This window comes from Pezoporus flaviventris, unplaced genomic scaffold (genome assembly GCF_033815535.1).
Source record: "Pezoporus flaviventris isolate CSIRO_AGI_PZ_B2104156 unplaced genomic scaffold, CSIRO_AGI_Pfla_v1 ptg000097l, whole genome shotgun sequence".
In the NCBI taxonomy this organism is placed as follows: Eukaryota; Metazoa; Chordata; class Aves; order Psittaciformes; family Psittacidae; genus Pezoporus; species Pezoporus flaviventris.
The window spans coordinates 8,172,058-8,188,342 of record NW_026892645.1 but is presented as its reverse complement, the minus strand read 5'-3'; the positions used below and the strand labels follow the sequence as shown (position 1 = coordinate 8,188,342).

The 16,285-nt window shown below is 49.7% G+C and overlaps 1 protein-coding gene across 4 annotated transcripts in view; it reads right to left on the bottom strand.

Annotated features, from left to right (window-relative positions):
- ASTN2 (astrotactin 2) overlaps window positions 1-16,285 on the bottom strand; it is a 331,851-nt gene that overhangs the window by 169,359 nt on the left and 146,207 nt on the right. For all 4 annotated transcript variants that reach the window (XM_061476701.1, XM_061476705.1, XM_061476702.1 and 1 more), the window contains 3 exons: window positions 15,973-16,057; window positions 15,732-15,806; window positions 14,721-14,858 (listed from right to left, as the gene is read on the bottom strand). In XM_061476701.1, the coding sequence (XP_061332685.1) occupies window positions 14,721-14,858; window positions 15,732-15,806; window positions 15,973-16,057 (298 nt within the window). The remainder of the gene's footprint in view (window positions 1-14,720; window positions 14,859-15,731; window positions 15,807-15,972; window positions 16,058-16,285) is intronic.

Below are 16,285 nucleotides of genomic sequence, written 5' to 3'. Positions count from 1 at the left end.
CTTCCTACCTCCCACCGTGCCGTGCAGTTAATTAATGCTCCTTTGAGTTGTGAAGATTAAAAGCAGCACAGAACAGAAAGATAGTGTTTTATCATTGTTATGAATGAAGCCTCCACTTGTTCTATCAGAGTGCACCTTAAAGCAGTGCTACTGTAGATGCTGTGAGTTGTTCCCAGCAGCTGTACTACCACTGGCACTCGCAGGAGTTTGACTGTAGACTTACAAGGAAGAGCTTTGAAGAAGAAAGAGAAGGAGAAAGAGAAGGAGAACAAACAAATAGGAATTCCACCATATTTTGTGCTTAGCACCTGGAGATGAAGCCCCTACCCTCCTGCAGGCTGGAATAAATCCAGCCAAAGACAAGAGCATCTCTTCACCTCCTCTTCTTGCCTGTGCTTTACCTTCATTGGCTGCTGTAGCGCTGCATGTGCAACATAAGGACAGATCGTGCTGCCAAGGAACTCAAACAGCAAATTCAGATCACACAGCCACAGGGGAAGGGATTAATATATTGTCTCTATTTGATAGGTGGAAGAAATACAGCACAAGACACTGAAATTGCCTACTGGGGGTAGAACAACATGCCTGAACCACATAAAGGCATGGACAGAGCCCCTGCTCTGGTGGGGGCAACACCAGGTGTGCCCAGCTGTTGACACCATCCAAACCACATCCCATCCTCCCAGGTGAGCTGGTGGAAGGGACCATAGGAGCACTCCTCACTCCCAGCCTGGGGGCTCTCCAGCCTCTGTAAACCCTCCTTGCCCTTATTTGATGCTGTGAGCATCAAACCCAGTGCAGCCGGTCCAGGTATCAATCCCTCTCCTGCCTCACATGGCTCTGAGCTGGTAACACCGGGCTAGCACATAGCAAAAGAAAGTTCAGATCCTCGAGTACTTCACACAAATCACCTTTTGGTTCCCACACAGCCTGCATTTTTTAACAGAGGGCCAACATTAATTCCTTTGTTCCACCTCACATCTCTTCACCCCGCACCTCCCCAAGGCAGAAACCTCTCCTTGATACCTACTGCCCTCCTTACCCTGCAGCCAGCTTCTCCATGCCCTGCCAATGCAGCAGAGCTGCTTGCTGCTCTCCATCCCTCCTCCAGGGCCTCTCCAGGCCACCTCCACCCTGCCCAGGTGAAGGACCCAGATGCCTGCAGCACACCAGGGCCACACTGCTCCCTATAGGTGCTTTTCATGTTTAATTCAGAGGCTAGTTTAGTTAATCTCTATTTTAATAATTCATCCCTTCCATCTTAATTTTGGTAGTTGTTGAAAATCCCTAATAAAACATTTAGAGGCTCTTTTAGTGAAGCAATGGTATGATTTACTTGATGGAATCCAGTCTTTGATGTCCTGTCTTAATTCCCTCCCTCCCACCATGCCTCAATCCTGTTTATGGCTGTGCCGGAGGTAAGAGGTTCTTGTCGAGTTTTGTAGCACTTAGATACTTGGTCAGTGTTAATAATTCAGCTGCCCCACATGGCTTGGATAAATCATGTAGCACATCAGCCTCTTCCCTTTATAAACAGCCCCTCTGCCACCATGAATCCCAGCATCGGGATCAGGAGCGACCAGGCAGAGCATCCCAACCAATGCGGGTCAGAATATGAGCAGGCTATCCCAGGTACTAACTACATTGTGGGGAGAAAATACACCCTTTTACAACGCTTGTATTTCATCCTCTACTGCCAGAATGGAGAAACATGCTGGGTTTTTGCATCTGTAATTGGGGAAGAACAGATGGTGAAGGCACAGTTGGAAGTAATACAGCCATTAAAATAATCTATACGGCTTGTAATTCTCCAGCACGTGAGTAAGAGGAGGGCCTGCCTCTGCCTGAGTGCCCACTTGGGCTGAAAAATGGGTGGGAAAAATGGAGCTTTTTGCAGGTTTGGGGATATTGAGGTGTTTCGGTGGGTTTGATGGGGTTTAGCAGTCCCCTTCTCATGAGATGCTCCTCTTGAGACAAGTTGAGGAGCCAACAGCTGAACCAGAGCTGCTTCCACTATTTGACCCTTATGTGGCATGTGAGGCAGATTATACCCCCAAGACATCCAGTTAAAGCAACTGCTAGCTTCACATCTATCTCAATAGATTTAAAATGATATAAAGAGATGCAAAAAGAGCAGCAGAGAGCCCTAAGCACTTGAGGCAGGTAGGGATGTTTGTGTGCTTAACACAGATTTCAAATGGGGGGTGATGGGAGAAGGAATTACACAAAACCACTCCAATTGATTCATGAAAATGGAAAATTCTCAGGGCAACGCTCAGGCTTTGCCATCACCTCTGTCACTTGCAAATCTCGAGAGCAAGAAAATGTATTATCAGAGTGAGAAAATTGCCCAGGAAAGCCCAGACGTTTAGCCAATACATGGAAATGTATGTCCTTGCTCTGCACGGTTTCAGAGAGCTCTAAACCCCCAAACACCCCAGCCATGGCATTGTTTGCTACCAGGCCTTTGGCCACTCTTGGTGTTGATTTGCTTTTCCATGCAGAGTGCTACAGAAAAGGTTCTGCTTCAATACAAAATGAAGAAAACACCTGAAATCTCCAAAAAACACATTGGAAGGAGCAATCCTTTCCCACTCAGATGCAGAGGCCTGCATCCCCATCCTGATTTATGGGAGAAGGAAAGGGAATCACAGCAACATCCGCTGTACCCAAGCACCCCATGTCCCTCAGGCACTGTGCTTCCCATGAACACTTCCCTGGGCTGGACACAATGATGTTCCCAGCCAAAAACCTCTCCATTGGGCTTAAAACCTTCACTGTGATCACCAAGCAAGTACCTCTCCAAACCTGAACACACGGGAGCCAGCAGGATGTTACCTTGACAGCTGGCTTTGCTTTATGGAGCTGTAAATACATTTTTTAGTAGGCTGGTGACAAGAAAGATGCGTTTTCAGGCTCAGAACCATCCAAAATTAACTACGATTCATTTCAGAGGGGGTGAAGGGGTGGAGGAAAGGGGAATGCAAGGCTGAAACCCACAGAATATGAAAGCCTTGAAAGAAACAGCCACAAAGCCCCTGCATAGCTGCCTTCTGGCTCTCGGAGAGAGATTAAAAACCTGAGCAGCATCAGGCTGAAGCAGACGTCACAGAGGCCACCCCGGGCCATGCTCATGCTCAGATAAGACTCATTATTATTTTCCTGGAGACAACCCAGCCTTTGCTAACACAGAGTTCTGCAGCATCACCCACACGATGGGCTCATCTAAACCAAGGAGAGGAGATGCCGGTGCCTGGGGTGACCAGGGGTTCCCACTCTACCTCAGAGGGATCCTGCCCTGAACAACAGCATCTCCTCCTCTGTGTGCATTCAGCAGCAGCAGTCATTTTTCTCCTTCTTAGTAGCTGGTGCAGTGCTGTGGTTTTGACTTGAGCCTGAGAACAGTGCTGATAGCAACAACTAAAACATCAGTGTGTTAAGTAATGCTTGCTCCGATCAAGGACTCCTCAGTCTCATACTCTGTCAGGAAGGAGGGGCACGGGAAGCCAGAAGGAAGCAGAGACAGGACACCTGATCCAAACTAACCAAAGGGGTATTCCCTATCACAGCACACCATGCCCATGATAGTGAGGCGGGGGGGGAGTTATCCAGAAGGTGCAAATCGCTGCTCCACTCGGGCTGGGTAACAGTCAGTGGGTGCTGAGCAATTGTACCAGGCATCACTTGTGTTTGTTGTTCTTTCTCTTCCCCCTTTTAGTTTTATATCCTCTCCCCTTGTTATTTCCCTTATTATCATTAGTGTTAGTAGCATTACTGCTACTAGCATTAGCAGTAGTAGTTTGCATTATACTTCAGTTACTGGACTGTTCTTATCTCAACCCACGGGATTTACATCCTTTCCATTCTCCTCCCCATCCCTCCAGGGGCAGGGGGGAAGAAGGGAGTGCGCAAGTGGCTGCGTGGCTCTGAGTTACCAGCCGAGCTTAAACCACAGCAATGTGTCAGAGCATTAAGCCTGGCTTGCCTTCGTTAGCCCTGGTGCCGCTCTGCCGCCACCTCAGTTGACTAACCCTTTAGTGCCTAATTTAATTACCCCGGCCCACAAAGTGACAGACAGCTGTTAAAAATGGTTATTGCATTATTAATACGCTCCAGTAATTTCCCATTAAAACTATACTGTTACTAATTCCCCCCCCCCCCTTGTATTTCTTCCCTCTTAATTAGTCTATTTAAAACGTTGAAGGAATATTCTCTTTATGGTAAATGGGAGCGTCGAGCAAATTACATTTTTGATGGACTACTTCTGTGATAGGCCAGCAAATAAGAGCGTTGAGTTGTTAATTATTGTCAGAGTTTCACGCCATGCCTGCTAATGAGGCAGTCAATCTTCCCTGCCACTCCCAGAATATTAATGGAAGCCCCTTGGTATTGATTTTGTCACGGGGACAAGGCAGGGTTCCCTCCCTCTTGGGTGGCTATAGGGAAGGCAAGGAGGGCTCTGCATTGGGGGGGACACAGAGAGCTTTGGGATGGGCTGAGTCAAGCAGGGTTTGAAGCTGGATGAAGCTCTTGGATATGCCTATAGGCGGTGTCAGCTCCTGCCAGATTCGCTGTCCCCAATTGTGTCTACTTGCTGATTGAAGTGTATCAGGTTGACCCTTTATCTTTCTGTGATAAGAGAATATGGTTGTTGCATTTAAGGCAAGAGAAACACCTGCTCTGTCTGGATTTCAACTGATAACTTCATAGTGATGCAGGGAAATTATTAGCAAAGTGACCATGGATAAGGATTGACATGAAACTACGAGGTGGCTTAGACACTGTACAAAAGCAGCCTTTGAGCTGCTCTGGAAGATGCAACAGGGAGCTTCCAGTAACACTTCTCGGGCCCTCTGGGGACTGATCCTATCTGGTATTTGCACTAGTGCTCCTCTTGGAGGATGGAGGAGTCTGACAGCAAAGTCTGCCAGTGTCAGAGTCACGGGATGTGAATAATCACTCAGGTTCCCATTGCCTATCTCAGAGAACAAGAGCCAGTCTTATGGGGTCATGCCCAGTTCAATCCCAAATGCCCACTGCAAACAGTGTCTTGGCCAAGCCAGATTTTAAGAAGTCTTGACTTCATAACCAAGACAGAGAGGAGCAGTGGTCAGCAAGGAGGTGTCAGGGTCCAGGACCCATGTCCCAGCTAACACTATCTCCCCTGGGCATCAAGGAGCTGCACCATGAAGTGAGAGCTTGCACGTACACACATGCCACTAAAAGATGCCACACATATCCCTGCTTCAGCGCCCAAAACAGGGATGAGCACACACAGAAACTGTTCCACCTGAGCCATGGGGACTGTTTGAGTGGCAAAGCCCCCCCCCTGCACAAGCACGTCCCCCTCTGCCTTCTGCAGCCACATCTGCAAGAGCAAGGAGCCCTTTCAGAGCAGCAGCACTGCTACCACTGCAGGTGAAAACACACGGAGCAGACATGGACATGCTGATGGTGCTGCTGGAATATGGGCAGGAGGGACCACAGCATCTCCTGGCAGTGCTGGAGCTGTGGCAGAGGACTTGGGACTGACTTTGACAGGACCCTGTGGCAACTCGACGTTGCCAACATAGGTCAGACTCTTACGGCACGGAGGAGAGGTCAGAGCTTTGGGACTTTACTCCAGGTACCTGCTGCAGCTGCTCCAGTTGGGAATAAAGGGGGGCTGAGATCAAGAGCTTCATGGTGGATTAACTCCAAGGGTTTTTTCAGGGCATTCCCCTGGAAAGGGAATATGGAATAGCTGCTCCACAGCATTCCCTAAGGTAGATGAGCCCTAATACACGTCAGGGACCTATTACACCTATAGATCATGTCTTTGTGGATAAGCAGCATATTAAACCTTGAACTCTATCCATCAAGGAGCCCTTTATTAAACCACCCACAACTTTACCATTAACCCTTTAGAAACTATTCAGCTATGGCTCCAACCTGCATCTGTTGGCACTTCAGAGCCAACATCTCCAGCTCTGGCTTGTCTGTGTTTGATACGCACTGATTAAAATAAACCAACTAAAAAGGGACTGTGGACTGAACTGAACTGAATAAAGAGACTTCTCACCACAAAAGCTCAGTGCATATTTACACAGTATCCTGCCTTAACTCTCAGCTTCTTCATTTATGTCATTTTAAGCCCTCCGCAGCAGTAGGGAAGTACTATCTGGTGTTTAATTGTGTGTTCTGCTGGGTTCAGCACAGCTCCTGATGAGCTGCTGCTGGGAGAGGGCCCAGCAGGGATGGACGTGGAGAGGCAGTGACAGGGGACATCCAACACAGAGCCGCCAGCCAGGAGGGTGAGCGGCAGCAGGGATAATACCCCAGTCTGAAGCAGTTTTACCTTAAATATAAGGGAAACACTGAGCAACGTGGCTACGTGATGCTATGAGGACCTGGAGTGCAACAAAAAGATCTCCTGTTTGCAGGACACATGAACATGTTCTCACTCCAAATCCAGTGCCAGCAGAGCTGGACTGGGGGCTCTTCACTCCATCATGTGCCTCCCCTCCAATGCCTGTTCAATAGCAGTCACTTCCATTTCCTCCAGAGGAGGTGAAACATGCGCTATATGGAATATGTAAGGGCTGTGTGGTCCAGGAACACTGTCATTGCCACCCCTCCTTCCCTGGAGAAGAGAAGCTGCGTGGAGACCTCAGAGCAGCTCCCAGTGTCTGAAAGGGGCTACAAGGATGCTGGAGAGGGACTTTTCATCGGGGACTGCAGTGATAGGACAAGGGGTGATGGGTTCAAACAAACAGGGGAAGTTCAGGTTGGATATGAGGAAGTTCTGCCCTGGGAGGGTGCTGAGGTGCTGGCACAGGGTGCCCAGAGAAGTGGTTGTGTTCAAGGCCTGGCACATCCCTGGCAGTGTTCAAGGCCAGGTTGGACAGAGCCTTAGGCAACAAGGTCAAGTGGAAGGTGTCGCTCCCCATGGCAGGGGTTGGAACTGGATGATCCTAAGGTCTTTTCCAACCCCAACCATTCTATGATTCCCTGCCTCCACCCCTGGCAGCACCAGCGCTGCTCAGCCCCGCCGGAGCCTGCAGCACAGTGTGGCAGCGGGTCCTTAACTGCACCCATCCACGTTATGATAAAAAGCACCTGGTTGCAGCCAATAGCACCTCATTATATCAAAACCACCGCAGGAAACGTCTAGAGCTGAATTGATTATGGCACAGTAATTCTTCAGGCAGTGAAAGCAGGGCAATTCCCAAGATGGGATTATTTTTTTGCAAGGCTTCACCTAATTTTCTTGATTTTGCTTGTTTTTCCCCCCTCCCCGCTCGCTCCCCAGCCCTGTTTCCAAAACTCTCTTTGTTTTAGTCCTTCAAAACAATACTCTGCTTAACACACACTCCGGTGCAGTGCTCAGGAAAGCATCACCACCCACTGGATCTCTGCCTTTAAACAGGGAAAAGTAGGGAAAGCTTTTGCTTTTCACTCTGTTGCCAGAAGTCCCATTTGGGGAGACCAGAAAAAGACTTCACAGGGGCTTATAAACATCTAAAGCAGAGAAGAAGCTGAGTAAGCAACAAACAGAGATGGAAAGGAGCAATGATGCAAAACCTGGGTAGGGCAGATGATTTGACCACAGTCTGGTTGCAAAGCACAGGAAGGTTTCATGAGCCAACACCAGACAGGAAACGCCATCCCCTGCACTGTGCAACACTGATTCTAAACCATGCACTGGGCATTTTGGTGCTTCTAACCTCATTTTGAGCTGGTTTTCCTCCTTTGGTTGTCAGGGGAGCAGAGAGAGCCTGCAGAGCATCCCTCCTGCCTCTGGAGACTGCACGGAGTGAGAAGGACCAGCATAGCATGAGCTGCCTGGAAAGTGCTGCACCAACGGCTCTCTTGTCTGTCCCAAGGCCAGTAGGAGGAATAGAGGACATTTTGTCCTAATAAATCACCCCAGGAGCTGGGGTGACATCCCAGAATGGAGCAAATCCCGCGGGAGCAGCAGCCGTGGCGGTGGGGCACTGTACCGAGTCCATCGGAGCTGATGGAAACATCACCCTGGTCCGCGCTGCTCAGGAGCAGGAGCTGAAACTAATGAACTTCATTTGTCTTTGGAGAGTGCAGCAGCCCTGGCTTGCAGGTTCAGCAGCTCGTGTGGTCACTGCTGCAGCAGGCAACTGCTTGCCCTGCGTGGAAGGTGAATGGGAGCTTTGCCCCTCGGTTGTGTCTGGTTGGCACAGAGCTGCCTTCCTTGTCCCTCCATGGGGGGAACGATGTTCACCTGCAGCAGCTTGTCATCCTTCTCTTCCCTTCAGCAATCCCAAAATCCCCATGGAAAATAAACCTTCTTCCTCAAGAGTCCTTTCCAAGCTTGCAGGGAATGGTGTCTTCTCACCGTGTCCTTAATGCAAAAGGACAAAGCTGCCCTGCTCATGTCCACTTGCATTCCATCTGGGTGAAGTGATCCAGTGGTAGGTACAGGAGATGAAAACAACAAAGGAGAAGCAGACCTGGTCCATGTCAGGCAAGTTTTAGGCAACTGAACTGGTTGGTGGATGGTGCCAGCTCTTTCCACTGAGCTGCATTAAATAACTGAAGAAAGGTGTAGCATGGGACCGCAGCCCCAGAGTTGCAGAGCGAAGCTGAAGGATAGCTGTGCATCCACATGGGACTGTGGCCATTATCCCACCCTATCCTGGAGCACCACAGGGCCTTAAGGACAAAGTTGCTGAGAGAGGGCATGGACACTGAGCATCCTTCCCCAGGCGCCACAGTGCTGGCATGGCACTGCTGTCTCCATCCCCACCAAAAGCACTACAGCTCCCTCCCCAGCACAGAAGGAAGAAGAGGAGGAGAGCAGAAGTTCCCTGTTCCAAGCCTCGCACTGGTCCCCACTGTCCCAGCACCATGCTGCCACAGAGACAGGGCCAGGGGATGAACCTGGCCCCTTCTCCTGCCTGCAAACCTTCTAGTCCCCATCACAGGCAGGAGATGCACACAAAGGCAAAGGTAATAAAACTCAAATAGTGAGGGAAAAAACGTAATTGAAAAATAGGAGAGAGAGAGGCTGTATAAACAGAGGGGCCATGGGGCTGCTCTTTGAACAGGCAGCTACAAAGCATGCTCCAGCCAATATTTAACAGAAAGCAAAGGCAGGGACAGCAAAACAACACCATCAAACAAGGATGGGAGAGCGCCTTTCATTGAAGAAACCCAAGGTTTGATTTTGCTGCCTTGCATCAGCCTTTCAGCTAAGCACACACAGCAGCACAGTGGTTTCAAGTCCCCTCTCCAAACCCTCTGCGCTCACTGCTTGTCTCAGTGCTGGCAGAATCCTGCTCCAGCAGCTGGATGGATGGACACACAGCTACAGCAGCACATCTGGGAGACCACTGTCAACCCCTTCATTGTGATGGGAGATCCCAGATACATTAAAAGAAATCTGGGGATGAGATGGCATCTGTGTATTTGGTGGGTGTTGGGGCTTTTATAATTGTCTCAATAAATATACAAACAAAATCTGTTCATTCTTTGAGTTGTTTTTTCCTCCTGGGCTCTGAGGCACCGTGATGAGAGGAACAGCAATTGCTCAGCTGCCAAACTTGTAGCTATTGCTCTCTACGATGGATCTGAGAGCCACGTCCAAATTCACACCCACTGCATCCCTAAGAGGTTTCATCATTCCCTGGGCAGCTCTACAGCCCAGCATCAAGACCTCAAAACCGCAGTGGGTTCAGAGCAGAGAGAGAGTTAAACTCGGCATTGCCACAGCAGGAGCTATTAACCACCCCTGAAGAAGGAGGGCTGAAATGCCCCTTGGATCCTAGGCATGAAAAATCACCCATGGCTGGTGATGGACCAGGAAGAGACAAGGTGAGGGCAGTGAGGTCCCTCCAGCCTCCCAGCGGTGCTGGGTGATCTGCATTTCAATTCTGATCTGCCTTAGATACTCCCTGGGTGATTTCAGCTCAAGATTTCCTTTCCACCCCTATTTCCCCATCACATCACTCACGTAATTCCTCTCATTCTACTGCTCACACCCTTCGGCGGCTGCTGCAAGATTCTGTCTCCATTTAGTCACCTCACAGCCAAGTGAGATGTACCTGATGCTTCTCACCCACTCTCATAAATCAAAGTGGGATGCAGGGAGCAGGAAAAATCCCAATAAGCAGCCAGGATGATGCTAAGTTGACAGATGTAGAGCAGGGGCTGATGGCTGCTTCTATGTAAAGCCTCTGTCCTTACCCTCCAGAGGATAAGGCCAAAGGCTGCCTTTATCCCACTGTAAGCACTGCAAGCTGCTTTTCCACATTTTGCTAGACGATAGCATGTTAGGGTGCTAAGAAGCCCACGCCAGAGCAGCAGGGATGTTACCCATGGGGATGTCTCTGTGATGTCCAAGGTAATGAATTACTCAGAAATGAGTAAGTTGTGCCTGGTGATGCAACGATCAATTTGCTTCATCTTTGAAGCCATCCATTCATCACCGACTGCCTCCGCTCACAGGCACTTTATTGGCACCAAAGCAGCAAGTGCAGGCAAGCAACCCACTGAGGAACAGCCCAAGAAAGGGGCTTCCTCCTGCATTGAGCATCCAGAAATCACAGCCTCATCTGGTCCAAAGAAAAAGGGGGAAAAAAGACCAAGTTCCCACAGCATCTCCTGCACTGAATGTCAAGAGGAGTGGGCAATGTGTGTCCCCACCAGCAAGGTGCCCCTGGGGACCAGCCCAGCCCAACTCCTGAGCCTCAGTTATGCTCCCCTGCAGCAGCATCCATTCTCCTGCACTCCTGCAGATAAAGTGCAGGGCAGATGAGCTCTGCTGCTGCTGCAGTGTGGCCACAGCAAAGCTGCTTCTCCTCTCCTGGCCCAGATTCCATTCACCTTTCTCATCCACCTCACTTTTCATCCTCCTTCACTACCAGGCAGCCTCACACCACCATTCTCAACACTCACCAGTCAATCACAAGTACCCAAATCACTGCAAAACAGCACTGCAAACCCCTGGAAGACACGGCATGGCCGAGCCAGGGAAAGCCACAGGCAAGGAGCAGAAGCCCAGCTCCTGTTCTCGACAGGAGACAGGATGCATACAGACACAGAATGCATCTTCAACACGAGACAGGATGCGTATGGACACACAGCTCTGCCACTGAGAGACCTGGAAATGAAATAAACAAATATAAAACCCCATAAAAAACCCAGTCGATTGTACTTGGGCAAAGAATTCCGAGAGCAAAGGGGCTCACTTGGGAGCAAAACGAAGATGAATCGACAGCGAGTTCAAGAGAATTCATTCTGCCGCTGAACACTTTTCTCTCCATCAGGACATCTCAAAGCCTTGTCAAGCAAAGGCAAGGCTTTTATTTGTTTCTATGGTTGCCATAACGATAGAGCTGTATGTCATGTCAGGCAGCAGCTGAGGCTCGTGCCTGATTTATAGCTGCTCACCAGGAATTAGCAACTTCTTCTGCAGAGAAGGTGGCACCATGAACCAGGACCACAGGCATTTGCTAGTCACTCTCTGCTCCCCAGGTTATCTCTTCTCTCAGCTCCCAGCAGCCAGCTCTGCCCAAAGGGATGCTTCTGTTATCCCTTGGAGGGATGCTTCTATTACCCCCTGCAGGGATGCTTTCACTACCCCCTGCAGGGATGTTCCTATTATCTCCCTGCAGGGATGCTTTTACTATCCCCCGCAGGGATGCTCAGTTCTGGCAGTGGTGGGACCCAGGGGTGCAGGCTCTCCCTATGAGCTGAACAGCATAAACTGCCACAATTATAGTGATTCCTAGTCCTGCAGGACAAGTGGTACCTCCTAAAGGGCCAAAGAGAGGTGGCAAAGAGTCCAGGGAAGGCCAGCGGGAAGGATTAAACACAACAGCAATTTGTTTAAAAAATATATGGATTACTGTGTTTACCACCACGTTATGGGAGAAATACAGGTAAGGGAGAAGGAAGGAGCAATAAGGAATGGGAAACAAAGAGGGATCTGGAAAACAAGCAAGAAAAGGTGGGAATTGGAGGTATTTCTTGTCCTGGCAGGTGATGTGCAGCTGAGACAAGCTGCCCAGCCTGGGACCTGACCTCCAGCCCAAACCAGAGGCTCCCCAGCATGGGGAGAGCCCTTCAGCTCTGCTGGCCAACATCCTATGAACAAAGACATCGCCATGAGTGTAGCTGCCATGATCCCAGATGTGTCACTGATGTGATCATCGTATGGAAAACCAGAGTCCGGGGTCGAGGAGGAGATGCTCTCTATGGCTACTGATCAATTATACATCCAACTTTCATTGACTCTAAGCACACTCATGCTTAATTTATGATGCATAGCCCTAAAACCTCCATCACCAAGTTCTGCATGCAAAGCCCCATCTCACTCAAGCCCCAGCACATGCAGGAGCATCCCTGACGGGATGTTTGCAGTAGGCCTTTTGTCTCCTGTCTACAGGAAGTTTCTCTACTTGGCTGCAGCAGGAGGAGGCATGGACCCTTCGTTCCCATCCAGTACAGCACTGGTACATGTCATTGCACTGCTCAGCAGTGAAACACACACAGAACAGCATCATGGAGAACAGCATCCCTCCAGGGAAGCAGCGTTGGAGCTAGCGTTTCTCCAGAGAGCTGCTGAAAGGCAGAGCCCCACCTGCTCTTCCACAGCATCAAGCACCTCCATAAAAACACAAGTCCACGTTTGAACCTTTAACCCCCTGAGCTGTAAAGACTTCATCACTTGTTTTCTCCAAACCAGCCTCGCTGCAATTTCCCTCCATTAAACTCATCAAGACAAGTGACCCCGGTGCCAAGAGGTGTCAGACTAATGAAAGGTCTGGAGGCATGCAGCAAGCTTGCTGTTAGAGACACAGAAGGAGTACAGGACTGAGCTGCCATTGCATCATCACAGGACAGCAAACAGGGCACTGGAGGTGGTGCGATGAGGCCGTGTTGAAGCTGGTGTAATGCAGCCCAATATCTGCCCCTTGACACGGGGATGTGTTAGAGCTCAAGTGCTACAGAAGCTGCCAGCATGGAAAGGCAGATAATGGGATGGCCCTGGGAATAGGTCCTCCCATGCAGAGGGATGGCTGTGTTTGGACACCTACATAATAGACAGCACGTGTTCATCTCCAGTGGTAGGTCTGACATCTGGACATCTGAACCACCAAAACTTCTATATTAATAGTCCCTTGAGAAGCTACCAAGGGTTGTCTCAGTCCAGAGGGGACAAAGTGAAGAGGGTGCAAGACAAACAGCTCTAAAAGTACCTTTCTCGTTGTGTGAAAGCACAACAGACACAAGCCAACACCATGCCTATGAGCACCAAACACAGCAGCATCCCTGCTCAGCACCTGCAGGGGACCTCAACAGGCAGTACCACCCTGATTTCCACTCATCCTAGAGTGCTCGGACCCCAGGCTTACAGCCTGATCCCTGCTTGAGAAGTCGTTTAATTTCTAATGCAGAAATAATAGATTGCTTTTCAGTTTTCACTGTATCTGTGAACCCTTCCATAATTCAACATCAAATATTTAGTATTACATTTATTAAGGTTTTAATAATTCAGCACCCCCTGTATGTAAGATACAAGAGCCGTGAACTTGCCTCCCTTATTCTACCTGGGTCACTCCAATATTTATACCTGGAATTCTCAGGTCAGATTCCATTTATGAAGGGAGCAGGCAACAGCCTCCATGCCAGAAACATCCCTCCTCTGCCTGGCATTCATCCATCCCAATCGAGACACAAGGATCAGTGCTAAGACACAATCACCGTGCTGGAGCAGAAAGCAAGCTTCCCAGCCTCTACTTTTGCTACTCTAAATGAAGATGTGAGGAGGCAAGAAAGAAATAATGTTCTCCTGGCATTTTGGCTTGGAAAATGTTAGCATAAAGCAACGGGACCCATCACCTTCTCATATGGAAAGCAATAGTTTTCCACAGACAGGAAAAACAACACTCTGAAGAGAGCCAAACTGTGATAGGTATGGACCATCAGTCTCCTTCTACAGCACTAATGGGCCACAGAAACACCCTTGGAAGTGAGGACCTCTTGGATGCCAGCCCTGGCTCTGCCATAGCTTTTGTAGGCACTTGCTCCAATCGTAGCCCTGCCAAGATGATGGGACAGAATGGGACATCGCTCTGGGAAAAGACAGAAAGGGCTGAGGGACATAAGAATCCTGGGACACCCAGGGAGATGATTCATAACACAGACAAGGGTTTGCAGGTCTGGAAATTGTGTCTTAAGTCAATGGGAGAAGGCAGAGAGAAGGAAGGAAGTGAAGGGGGGAAACACAGGTTCTCCCTGGCACCCAACAGTCACATCCTCCATTTAATGAGGGAGAGGGATATACACACTAAATAACAGGAATTGAATCTGTGTAGTCCTCTGACCTTGGCTCTTCACAAGCACCACAGCAGACAGCTAAGACTTGGATAGATGTGACATACGTATCAGTTTCTGAAAGATGAGCACCTCCATACTGCTAAATGCATCAATTTAAGCTATCCAATCTGACATCAGATTCAAGTCACTTCAAAACCGCCCTGCCAAAGGTTCATACCTGGATTGGCAGGCTTCAGAGCTGCATACACAGGCCTAACCTAGACCCATCAGGACCAAAAGAGCCTGGAGAGCTATCACATCATTTCTTATTGGAACAAAATTAATCAGACTTATCATCATGGAAATTGCTGCATCCTCAATAACAATTTAGAGAGCAGTGTAGGCACTCAAGCGTGAGGAAAAGGAGGAAATCTGCTTCCTACCTGACATCTGCTGGATCTTCTGTCACCAGAACATCTGTCTTGCAGCTGGCGAGAGGATTGATGGAAAGCTCCACGGGGGGCACCACGAAGCTCTTACTGACAGGCAGCCACAGGCCTTGACCCAAACTATAGGTGGACCTGGAATAAGGACAAACGTGTCATATAGGAACAAAGTGTCCACAGCAAACAGTGGCCACTCTTCTGCATCAGACCACTTGGAAGTCACAGCAGCAGTGGCACCATGGTGTTAGTCATTTGGTCTTGTCCTGAAAGACAAATGAGCCAGGCTGAGAGACCTGGGTTGGTTCAGCCTGGAGAAGAGAAGGGCCCAGGGAGACCTTAGAGCAGCTTCAGTGCCTAAAAGGGCTACAAGAAACCTGGAGAGGGGCTTTGGACAAGGGCCTGCAGGGACAGGACAAGAGGGAATGGCTGTAAGCTAGAAGAGAGAAGATTTAGATTAGAATTAAGGCAGAGAGGCTGGTTTAGGGCTAATTCTTCCCTGTGAGGGTGCTGAGGCGCTGGCACAGGGTGCCCAGAGAAGCTGTGGCTGCCCCATCCCTGGCAGTGTTCAAGGCCAGGTTGGACACAGGGGCTTGGAGCAAGCTGCTCTAGTGGAAGGTGTCCGTGCCCATGGCAGGGGTTGGAGCTGGAGGAGCTTTAAGGTCCCTTCAACCCAAACCAGGCTGGGATTCTATGATTCTGTGAACAGCTAAAGATGGGACAGTGAGAATATGGGAGTGGTCAAGCTCTTCATTTCAGTACAATGGGACTTTCTGTGCACATTGTCCTTGCTGTTGCTGTGTCTGGCTATGGGGATGAGAGGGAAACCCTTCTCTGTCTGTAGAATATGGACACATCCTTCTGGTAAAAGGCAAACGACACTTGTGTCCCCCAGCCAGCATTACAAGACAGGGCCAGGAGTGATCAAGAAGCAGCATCTACTGGGATGTCCTCACTGGCTCTCCTCTCGAGAGGAGAGCTTGAACCAAGCTGAACCCTCCTTTGACTCACCTGAGTATCTTCTCTGGCGCCTGCTCTCCTGTGACCAGGTCGTATCCTCGCTCCAGCGTCGTGTATGGCCATGGCCTGGAAAGCAGAGAGGGAAAGATCAGCTGTGGCACATCACTTGGCAAGGGAAGCAGCACAGCCCGGTCCTGGGTCCTTGGTGCCAGTGATGGTGGGGAGGAGAACTGGGCTCCTCACCAGCATGGGAGCCAGGACAGAGGGAACACAGCATCCTATCTCCACTCACCCTTCGCTGTGTCCCCAGTCGCTGCGCACACACAAGTGGCGATGGACGGGGTCTGGGGCATAACCTTCATGGCAGCTGCACTCTCCTGCAAGAAAAGAGGAGAAGATGAGACCTCTCTGCCCCAGAGGTACATCAGCAACCTGCCCATCTCTCCTTGTTCACAGCCATTCCTGGTCATTGCCATGGACCTGGAGCACTCTAGTCTCTTCTGAAACCTCCAGGAGATGCTGAGAAGGAGATGAGATGTGGAAAGCTTCAAGAAACTGCTGCTCTTCTGGAGACAGGGATGCTCCCAACCCATCCTGGCCACATC